The sequence below is a fragment of the Moschus berezovskii genome, chromosome 15, assembly GCF_049115385.1.
Source record: "Moschus berezovskii isolate FMDL1 chromosome 15, NW_MosBer_1.0, whole genome shotgun sequence".
In the NCBI taxonomy this organism is placed as follows: Eukaryota; Metazoa; Chordata; class Mammalia; order Artiodactyla; family Moschidae; genus Moschus; species Moschus berezovskii.
The window spans coordinates 7879889-7890899 of NC_142474.1; the positions used below are offsets into that span (position 1 = coordinate 7879889).

Below are 11011 nucleotides of genomic sequence, written 5' to 3' on the forward strand. Positions count from 1 at the left end.
TGGAGTTTGGAGCTGAGGTGTCTTCCTCATCCCTTCTTCTAGCTTCTCTTTTTAACAAAGGCAGAGTGGACCCGAGACCTCAGCAGCATGGCACCCGCCTAGAACTTCCTGCTACAGTTTGGTTTTCATTATGTTGATTTGTAGAGTTGCCTGCTGTGTACGGCAGGTATTATGTGTTCCTGCTTTAGGTGGTGATATAAGAGTTTCTGTTCCACTTAAGCAGAGAGTGAGTTTAGAAACATCAGCTGAGCTGTAAGTAGGAGGATTTTGGATGTGTCAGAGCTGCAGAGGTGGTTGGCGTGGGATGGGTTCAAGTTGGGGAAAACACTGCTGCAGGCAGGGGGCGCTGTTGAGGTCTCCGCGCAGCAAAGTGGCGGCATCCACGTGGGAAGATTAATGGGCCTTAGGAAGATCAGCGGTGCTGTGGGTATGGAATCCGGTGGGACCAGGAGGCTTGCATGCAGGAAGGCGGTTGGGAGATACAGCATCTCTCAGTTGTGAGGTGGATGAGGTGTTTCCTGGCCCAGGGGTTGGTAGACTTTCTGTAAAGGATCAGAGAGTAAAAGTGGTGAACCTTCGAGGGCCACGCCGTCTTTATTAGGACTGCCGTTGTCGGATGAAAGTAGCCGCAGAGGGCACACAGACAGATGGGCCTGTGCTGCAGTGAGCTTGCACTTGGAAAAGCAGGCGTTGGGCTGGATTTGGCCTGTGAGCTGTCGCTGGCTGAACCCCAACCTGAAGCAGCCTGGTGTGTGACGGAGCAGAAAGGGAGGGTGGAGAGAGGAGGTGGGGAGGCTCGAGTTGCTGGGGAGTTGGTGAGGAGGGTGGAGTGGGGAGAAGACCATCCCAGGGAGTCTGATAACCAGAGGGGGAGGGGGAAAGAGCCCGAATTGTCAGCATTTTTTAGGGAGTGCTGCAGTGTTGTTCTAGAGCATGAGCTGAAGGGAGCTGAACCAGAGGTCCCTGGAGGCTGGATCAGGACTGGGAGCTCACGGCTCCTCATTGCCCCGTTCACACTCTGCAGCCACCTGGCTGATGGGCTGTCTTCAAAGCAGAAAGACCAGCTCATTTTCTGATTCCTCATACGTCTCCAGGCTTCTGTGAGTGCTTGCTGCTCACTGACAGTATAGAAGGAATCTGGAGAAAAGTGGGCTTTGCAGAAACATGGAGGTTCCTGTGCTCTTTATTGGCTTCTTGAACCAGGCTGGTTAAGATGAGGGTCTAGTCGGGAGGGAGAAAGGTTAAACAGGAGATAGGAGCTTCCTTGGGGTGGGCGTGGGCTTCTCCTGTTCACCTGTCTCTTGATTTTACGATTTTAAAGTGATGCATGCCTGTCAGGTGTACTCAGGGTTTGAACCATGCAGGTCCACGTCTGTGGATTTTTTCCCCTATAATGAATACAGTTCTACAGTCTGTAGCTGGTGGAATCTGTGGAGGCGGATATGGAGGGCTGACCATGAGACTTAAGTATCCGTGGAATCTGGTATCCATGGTGGGTCCTGGAATGAGTCCACTGTACCATCCCTGATACCAAGGGATGACTAGTCAGAGAAAATCGTACAGGGAAAAAAATTCCTTGCCCCAGTTTCCATGGCTATGTTTTTGCATCTGGTGCTTGTTTGTAAATAACTTGTTTCCCCATATCTCTGCTTCTCGACTTTATCTGGACATTGCTTGCTGACTTCTGGCTTTAGGAGATGAGACTCGGGGTCGCCAGTCGCCTCTCTTCTCCCCTCTCTCCCATACCGCTCTGTGTGATGTGCTCTGTGGGTTCCCCTGGTCCAGTTCAACACTTACTCCTTAGTCCTCGCTCTCCAGCTGGAGGAAACGGTGTCCCTGGACCCCTCTCTCGGTGCCCATTGCCTCCCTCACCTCTCCTCCACGGTCACGTTCAGCCTTGTCCATCTTCCTGCTCTGACTTCCCCATCATCAGGGTGGAGAATGTGTGCACCCTCTCCCATAACTGCAGTCGATCCTTCTCAGTTCCAGCTGTTGGCTCTCTTAAAGGCTGACAGGTGATCATCCGTGCTTCCGTCATTACGGTCGTGCCGTTCGTTGCAGAGTCAAATAGTGCACTGTGAATACATTTCCATCTCTGTATAGCCTGACTTTTCCCTGGAGGTTTTTTCCTGCCCCCTGTACCGTATCTTCGGCGATTTCCCTGCCAAGTTCTTCGCTATGACAGTTGTTTTGTTGAGACACTTTTCCGGTTGCACATTTCGGGCTCTTCCGTTTCAGAGTTACGTGCTGGTGTCCTACCATCGTGGCTGGAGTGGCCCACTGAATCTCGCCTGGGGCTTCTCCCTCAGTCCTTCTCACCACACACACCTCCATCACCCTCTCTTTTCTGATCTGGCATCAGCCTTGGCAGGAGATTTGTGATTATACTCGCCCTAAATGATCTCGGTTCTTTGGGTGGAGCCTTCCCACCTAAGTGTGGTGGAGCCGGCACCTCCCGTTTCCCTGGCTGGATGAAGCTCTTGGTAGAGCTAGTGGTTCCGAGAAGAATTTGCTGTCAGAATTCTGGGAGTTGATGGCTTCATGTGGTTGCTTTCATGTCATTGTATGCCTTATTTCCTCCTGTATTCTCGTACTGTGTCCAGTGAGCCTGTTGATGGTTTTAATATGCATTTTTAAAAGCCTTAGTCTCCTGTGAATGCCTTGAGTTGGAAAATGGTGACATCGACCCAGCAGCCCCCCCGTGCTAAGACCAGTAGCCTGTTGATGAGCAGGAGAGCGAGCCCGTGGGGTTGGCGGACTCAGCTCTCTGCCAGACTCTGAGGGGGCCCGTGCTATCTCTTCAGTTAGCAACAGGTGCGACAAACAACCTGCCTCTGCCCCAACCACCACAGACCACCAGCCGCACCCCAACTACCCCGCCCAGAAGTGTAAGTATGAACCCGCCTCACGGAAGCCAGCGGGGAACCTTTCCCGCAGGCGGAGGGCTCGTCTTGTGTGTGTCCGTGTGTGTCTTCTTTGTGGGCGTGTCCTCTCCTGTTCTCCTGAGTGATGGGTCTTGGCTTTGCCTGGTTTCTTCCTTGTTCTGCCTCTGATGGCCATAGGAACTGCAGTAGGAAAGGAGAGAGCCAGAACAGATGGTCTGGCTTCTTCTTTTTTTTTGAATATGCTCTGCAGCTCTTGGGATCTTCGTTCCCCGAGCAGGGATTGAACCTGTTACCCTTGGCAGTGAAAGCACCAAGTCCTAACCACCGAACTGCCAGGGAATTCCCGATCTGGCTTCTTGAAGGGGCTTCCTCTTTGGTCTTTTCATGATGAGTCCTGGAGTCACAACCTTTGCAGTGACCGGCTGAACCAGCCAGCACGCCCTGTCCTGTCAGTGGGAGAGGTCAGGCTCTGCAGTTATTCAGGTGGCCAGCCTGGCTCTGGGATGCGGCTTCTGTGCCAAGTACACTCTGCCCTGCTGCCCAGCTGGTCTCTGCCTTCAACAGAGCTGGGGAGACTCCAGTGTGACTTGACTGCCTTGTCAAGAGTTTCCGTGTTGTGATGACCAGCTGCATCACTGACCTTCCAGAGGAACAATAGCGTAGGTGTCACGAGTAGGGAAGAACGTGTAAGAGGAGGTGGATTCAAGGACCGTAAGAGAGCTCAACCCTGGACCCCAGCTCTGCCCACCACAGTAGCACCCACTTTGGGTCACACATGCAAGTGACGAGGAAGCATTCCCTCCTGAGTGAATCCAGGACTTGGGAGATCCTTATCACTGTCTTTGCTGCTTCTCTTCCAGAACCAGAGCTCAGGGCCACACACATGCCTCTATCACCAGGCGATGATAAGAGCGGTCACCCTGCTAGGCGATGATCCGGTCCCTTGTCCCCTCACTCCAATTCAGTCTCTAAGCTTGACAGCTGACTTCTTTCGATCAAATATTATCATCCCACCTCAAGAAGTTAAAAAAAGTTTTGTCCCAATCTGTCTGAACTTGGTAAATGATCTAGGATGTGATGGGATCTCAGTGATGTGATGGTGGGTCTCTCAGAGTCGGCCATCCCACTGAGCCTGCAGGCTGGACTGTCTCCCAGCTGGACAGATACCTCCTTTGGCTCTTCCTCCAGTGTCCTGACATCTTACTCATCCACGATGTACCTCCTTACAACACACACGTCCTTGAAGCTCCCTTAGGTCTTACTGTGGTTCTTGCATCCTTCAGTTGACCCTTAAGCTTGTCCTTACTGGGAGCCAGTTGGTCTTAACCATTAAGCCCAGGTGGGCTTAACCATTCTGGTCCTCACTCCTCTTCCTTTGGCTGGTTTAGGTGTAAGTCTGATGCCTGTACAGTGATTAAAGAAACCCCATTAACAGAAGCGAGTAGATTGAACGCCAAATTTCAGTGCCTTTTTTAGTGGCCAAGGTCGGACACAAGAAGGACACGGGGTGCTTGGTGTCTGCTCATGTAGCAAGGGCGCCTGGTCCCAAGTAGCACACAAGAAACATCTTCCTCGATAATTTAGTACCTTTTCCCCACTTGTCTTTATTTTCTCTGAGCATGATGCCCTCCTGTTTTTCCAACCAGCTCTTCTTAAATCCTTACAGACCCCCCCAAATGCAGGGCAGTAAACGGTGGCAGGATTTTGCCCCTGTGTGTTGGGGGGAGTCGGGAGGGGAAGGTGGCTTCCTGGGGGAGCTGGTGCAGATCACGTAGAAGGGGATGGTTGCCCTTGGCCTGGGGTGGGCAGGGATGTTAAAGTTTCCTTTCCCCTTGGCTTCCCCCCTCCCCAGACCATTCCCGGAGCAGTAAATCCAGTTGCTGGAGCGGCAGCGAGGAGAAGCGAGGGTCGGCCCGCTCCGAGCACAACGCCGGTACCAGTTCGAAGAGTCTCATCCCGAAAGAGTCCCGCCTGGACACCTTCTGGGACTAGGGACATGCTGGGACACAAGCCGCCCGCCCCATGGAGGGAACCAACCCAGACACCAGGGAAACCGGAAACTGCAAAGAAATCTGAGACTGGAAGACTGCCACCCTCAGCCTGGAGGATGCCAGCCATTCAGACTCGGCCTCTGCACCCGGCACGGAGGGCCGCCCACACTACGTCAGGTCCGGCGATAGCCTTGACTGAGGACTGTTCCACCCACGTGAAACCTTTGCTTTAGATGTAAATAATGTACAATTTGTGGATGTCATCGAGCCTAGAGTACCTTCCCCTTTTTATATTTGTATTGACTTTAACTTATAAGAAAGAGAGAGAGAGGGAAAAAAAAAAATCAGAAAACACACCCAACAACAAAAAGAATGTTTGGATGCTGGAGAAAGGATGGTCATCCAGCCCGTCTGTCACAGGGGTGCGGAGAGAGCGCAGGGCTCGCTTTGGGGCACGCAGCTCCTCCTCCTCTGATGCCCCGTGAGCTGTTTCCATTCGTATGTCTGTACACGGCACATTGGGATCAGGAATTTCCAGCACGGAATTTGGTGCTGCTGTGGACACATCACATGCACCCATTGGCCCCTTTCAAATACTACGTTATCATGTTACAAAAGGCAAGCTCTCTGGACCAGAAGGACACACGGAGGAGCTTGTTAATTTTATGTGATTTCCATGATGACTCTACTCCTATAAAAGGGGGGGAAAAAAAACACCCCACATCCTTGTTTACAGAAGATGAACTAGAAACAAGCCCCGCTCAGCTCAGTTTGCAGAAGAGAGGACCATAGGAAGCGTTCCAGTCAGAAGCTCCGAAACAGAAAGTTTTTCTTTGCTTTGTGGTTCCTTTAAAGACACTCACACCTGCTTGGTAAGAGATGGCCGTGCTTCACGGAAGCGAGAAGTCAAAGGTGAGACGCACGCGGAGGACATTTGAGTCTGAGACGAAGCATGTATGTAATATTTATATGATGGAATTTTACGTTTTTATGTCCGCATGAAACAAAGGCAGTGTGAGGGGAAGCAGGACGCCGCCGTGCTGTGACACTACTCTGTAGTACCATTGTGTATGTTGCGTAAAACAAGAAGCATTGAACAAAGCAGAAAGGTGATGTATGTATATGGGAAAAATTAATTGTACGATATCATTCCAGTACATTCTGTTGTACATTTTAGTCTTGTTTCCTTTCTCTTCATTGTTGATAAGAGGATGCGAACTGTACAGTTTCCAGCTAGTTACCCATATTAGAAAAGAAATAAAAGAGAGTCCTAGAAGAAAACAGGAAAGAACATTTGTTGATTGCAGTTGTCAAAAAAAAAAAAAAAAACCCTAGCCTAGCTGGCCTTATTTGTGAAGCATAATTGCTTTTAGCATATGGAAGTATTTTTTCACATTTTCTTTGTATAAAATTTGTATTAAACTTAAATATCTTTTTTGATGATCGTGTTTCTTTGTGACTGAGCCAGTGGACTCACGCGGTATGCTCTCTTGGGTTCCCCCCACCCCTTAAGTTTTTCAAATTCTTCACCTTTTTTTAATTAAACTGTTTTGGAAAAATGCCTTGGTCGTCCTCGAATTTGCAGTTTTCCCTTTGGTCGGGATGGCCGTGTCAGGTTTGGACCAAACACGGAGATGGGGCCACACAAGGTCAGGAACCCCTCTTTCCACATTATAAATAACGGCTCCTACTGGGAGCTTTCCTGGGAGGTCCAGTTCTTGGGGATTTGCTGACAAATGGGGGAAATCCTGGGTCAGGATTTGGAAGAACACTGGGAGGGAGTGAATTTGTCTTTCTGTGGCCAGGATGGCAGCCTGAGCTACAAGGACCTTGACTCTGCCCAGGCACACCCTGGTCATTTCATCTTCAGGTGTCATGTAATTATTTTGGTTTTGTTTTTTCAATCATTTAAACATGTGAACACGCCTCAGCTCATGGCTGGACAACAGCAGGGCATGGTTTGGCCCCTCAGGCCCTCCCTGGCTGGTGTTATGAAAGGAATAGAATGGGACTGGTTTAGAGAGGACCGTACAAGAGCTTCTTTGTTCTTCTTCGTGGATGTGGGAGCCTGCCACGTGGAAGGTGACAGTGCGTGTCACAGCCCCCAGTCAATGCATATTCAGGCATGGCTAGCAGACCTGCCTCGTGTGCAGGTCATGAGCTAGCTGCGGGGCCTGGGGGGTCATCGCAGGTTACGCCCAGGGCTCAGTGAGTGGCCGGGTAAGACGGGGAGGACCTGGCGGTTCCAGACGGGGCAGCAGGGCCTTCTCCCTGACTTTAGTCTGAGTGGAGTGTTTTCAGGGCTCAGTTGCTGAGTCTGGGAATGAGGAGGAGAGGGAGGACCCCACGCTGTCTGCCGTGGTTCTTGCCCCGTCTCTGAGCGATGGCCGGGTGCAGGGCAGGATGGGCCCCCCTTCCCACCCCGCCCTGCCCAGCTGGCCTGGTGGGTCTCAGTTCAGTTCAGTCACTCAGTCGTGTCCAACTCTTTGCGACGCTGTGAACAGCAGCACTCCAGGCCTCCTTGTCCATCACCACTTCCCGGAGTTTACCCAAACTCATGTCCATTGAGTTGGTGATGCCACCCAACCATCTCATCCTCTGTTGTCCCCTTCTCCTCCTGCCTTCAATCTTTCCCAGCATCAGGGTCTTTTCAAATGAGTCAGCTCTTTGCATCAGGTGGCCAGAGTATTGGAGTTTCAGCTTCAACATCAGTCCTTCCAATGAACACCCAGAACTGATCTCCTTTAGGATGGACTGGTTGGATCTCCTTGCAGTTCAAGGAACTCTCAAGAATCATCTCCAACACCACAGTTTAAAAGCGTCAATTCATCGGCGCTCAGCTTTCTTTATAGTCCAACTCTCACATCCATATATGACCACTGGAAAAACCATAGCCTTGACTAGACGGACCTTTGTTGACAGTGCCCTTTAATGCAGCCAGGCACTATCGCCACCTCGTGGCCGCCCTGGAGAACTGCAGCCCCTAGAGCTGGCACTAGACCCAGGGCAGACCGGTGGAGGTTCACTCCGGCAACAGCTGTGTGCTGAGCACCTGTGTGAGCCAAGCACTGAGGACCTAGCCTCTGCCTTCATCCACCTGACATTCTCACTGGGAAGCAGTCAGATATGTATATGACAGAATCCTAAATAAGCAGGATACGGAAGGGAGGTAAATGGTGTGATTGGGAACGGCCTTTTGGAGAGCTGGCCTTGGAACTGAAACCTAAAGATGGTGGGGACTGAGTGTGATGTGTAGGGCAGTGATTTCTTAACACTGGCTAAATGTTAGACGCACCTGGCAAGTTTTAAAACAACAAACCAGTAAATGTCCAGGTGCCACCCTTTTTCCCCAAGTAATGACATCTGACTCTCCGAGGTGGGGCTTGGGCCTCCAGAAAGCTCTTCAGGTGATTCTGATGGGCAGCTCAATCTCAGAGCCTGTTGCCTGATTGGAAGAACATCCCAGGCAGAAGGGAGAGCAAATAAAAAAGACCCGAGAGGGCGTCTGGATCTTCTAAGAAGAGGAGGAAGGCGAGTGAGGCCAGAATGAGGGATTCAGTGCTGGAGGTTGATGAGGTCAGAGAATGAAGAGAGGTCGGGGGGCGCGGGGGTTGAATTAGGGTCAGACGGAATTGGGAAGCCAGGGTGGTTGGTATTTTAAAAAGTGTTACTGACATAGGATTTAAAGTGTATAACTGCTTTGGGCATTTTACATTATTTTTTAATAGGATAAAAGAAATGTAACAAAATTTGTCCTCTTAACCATGGCAACCCACTCCAGTATTCTTGCCTGGAGAATCCTATGGACAGAGAAGCCTGGCGGGCTACAGTCCACAGGGTCACAAAGAGTAGGACACGACTGAGCGACTTCACTTCACTCACTTCACTAACCATTCTTTTTTTAAGTGTACGAGTCAGTGACATTAGTCAAGGTTGGGTTTTAAATGTGTAAATGTTTTCTAAACTTCAGCATTCACAGACCATCTTCATCTTGGACTCCATTAAGACACCGCCTCTATTATTACTTATTTTCTTTAATCCAGCGAAACAAAGGTCACTCACATTCCTTCTAGCATCACTGGTGTGGATGTGTCCCGCACCCTGAGCTGTGTGCTGAGAGATTGCTCCGTACTGGAATCTTTTGGTCTCCATGATAACCCCACGAAGCAGGCACTAATCCCAGTCCATTCTCCAGATGAGGAAAATGATCTGCTCAAGGTCACCAAACAGGTCAGTCACTGCCAGAGCCAGGATTCAAATCAGTCTGCCTGACTCACGACCCAGGTCCGTGACCCCCTCAGAAGACACTGGCCCAGAGCTTGTGGCACTGTGGTAAGTTTACAGAATGCCTTTCCCTGACTCCACCGCCTCTGGGAGTGGACATTGTTCCCCTCTTTGTCTAGGCTGGGAAACAGACTTGACGGTTAAATGAAGTTAAAAGGGCATCAGGTTTTTACTTGAAAACAATAGAATCTATTATAGGTAAGTCTGAGCAGGAAAGGAACTTATAAAGGATATGAAGTGACTCAGATCTCTGGGAGGGAAGACTGGAGAGACAGCCGTGAACAATATACAAATTATATTGCAGGACCTTCCTGTCACTGCCGCTGGGTCCACACACAGCGGCTGTCACTAGTAACACTGGTTATTTCTCTTCCACTTCCTCTAGATGGAATTCTGCGCATCAGAATCCGCTTGCATTGCTTTCATCTGTAGGTGTATCCATTGGCTAAGCCTTCATTCCATGTGGCTGTAGCTAATTGAGGCCCAAGTACCATCTGGATGTATTTGATTGGCTGAGCCTGGGTACCACCTGGGTGTATCTGATTGGTTGAGCCTAGGTCACATGCTTACTGCAAGGGAGGCTGGGAAAGTGAGATTCAGGCTGTTTCTAGTGCAGATTCGTAAGATGGGAAATAAAAGCACTGACAAAAAAGTCTACCCACTGCAGACTTGCCCAAGGTCTCGTTATCAGTCAGGTCAGTTTTCCTGATCAGAAGTCACCGTACTAATTGAAGCAGAAGGGTTTAGTGAGCCAAGTGGTCTGTGCGCCGTTGTGTTTATTTGGCTAGGCTAGGACTACATTTCCCAGAATCCCTTTCTTTGGTTCCCAGATAGAAACTGACCAGAAGTAACTGGGGAGAGAGACTGAAGGTGGACAGGGGAGCAGCAGTCTGTCCTCTTACAAGGTCATTGCGGTTTGCTGTGGTGACAAATAGCCACAGAGCTGCCTGCAGGCTCTGGCGTGTCCTTGCTGTCCTCTGGGCTGCGTCCATGTCTCCCTTCCTGCTCCTGGGCATCAGCACCTGGCCTGTCACTGGGTGCTTGGCTGCAGAGGCAATGGTTCCCGGTCCATTGCTCTACTGTGGGCCCTTGGCAGCCTCAATTGGTGAGTAGATGGACCCCATGGGCTCTCATTTTGCCTGGTTGGTGGCTCCAAAAGTCCCTGTTCAGACCTCACTTCTCAACCTCCTCCCACATGCTGACATATAAGGCTTATTAGTAATTCTTGTAATAAATTGTGTGTGCGTGTGTGCATGCTAAGTTGCTTCAGTCATGTCTGACTCTGTGTGACCCGATGGACTGTAGCCCATCATGCTTCCTTTGTCCATAGGATTCTCCAGGCAAGAATACTGGAGTGGGTTGCCGTGCCCTCCTGCAGGGGATCTTCTCCACCCCGGGCTCAAACTCGCATCTTTTGCATCTCCTGCATCGGCAGGCGGGTCCTTTATCACTGGCTCCATACCCCAGCCACATGGGCTGGATCTCGCTGCTTCCCTGATTGGGTGTGACTGAGTGTCGTTCAGTCGCTAAGTCTTTCCGATTCTTTGCAATTCAGTGGACTGCAGCATGTCAGGCTCCTCTGTCTCCACTGTCTCCCTGAGTTTGCTCAGGTTTCCTAGGGTATGACTGATAACATCATGAGTATTCACAGAATCTCAGGAGGGCTGAGGAAGCCACCCTGCAGGCCTGGGCCCCGGGAGGCACTGTCACAGGATCAGGAGCCCACCTGCAGGCCAGTCTCCTGTGTTCAGCCATTTTCCTTTCCTCAACTCAGCACAAGCACAGGTGTCTTGTGGACACAGCTGATGAGTGAGCCCTTAAAGGCTTCAGATCCCTGGCTGCAAGGGAGTC

The 11011-nt window shown here is 50.6% G+C and overlaps 1 protein-coding gene across 20 annotated transcripts in view; it reads left to right on the forward strand.

The window, feature by feature from the left end:
- Positions 1-6316, forward strand: part of ZMYND8 (zinc finger MYND-type containing 8) — a 119888-nt gene extending 113572 nt beyond the window's left edge. For 11 of the 20 annotated variants that reach the window (XM_088843700.1, XM_088843696.1, XM_088843701.1 and 8 more), the window contains 2 exons: positions 2805-2888; positions 4738-6316. In XM_088843700.1, the coding sequence (XP_088699826.1) occupies positions 2805-2888; positions 4738-5109 (456 nt within the window). In that variant the 3' untranslated portion in view covers positions 5110-6316. The remainder of the gene's footprint in view (positions 1-2804; positions 2889-4737) is intronic. The other 9 variants (XM_055438395.2, XM_055438430.2, XM_055438461.2 and 6 more) reach the window with 2 other exon arrangements.
- The last annotated feature ends 4695 nt before the right edge of the window (positions 6317-11011 follow it).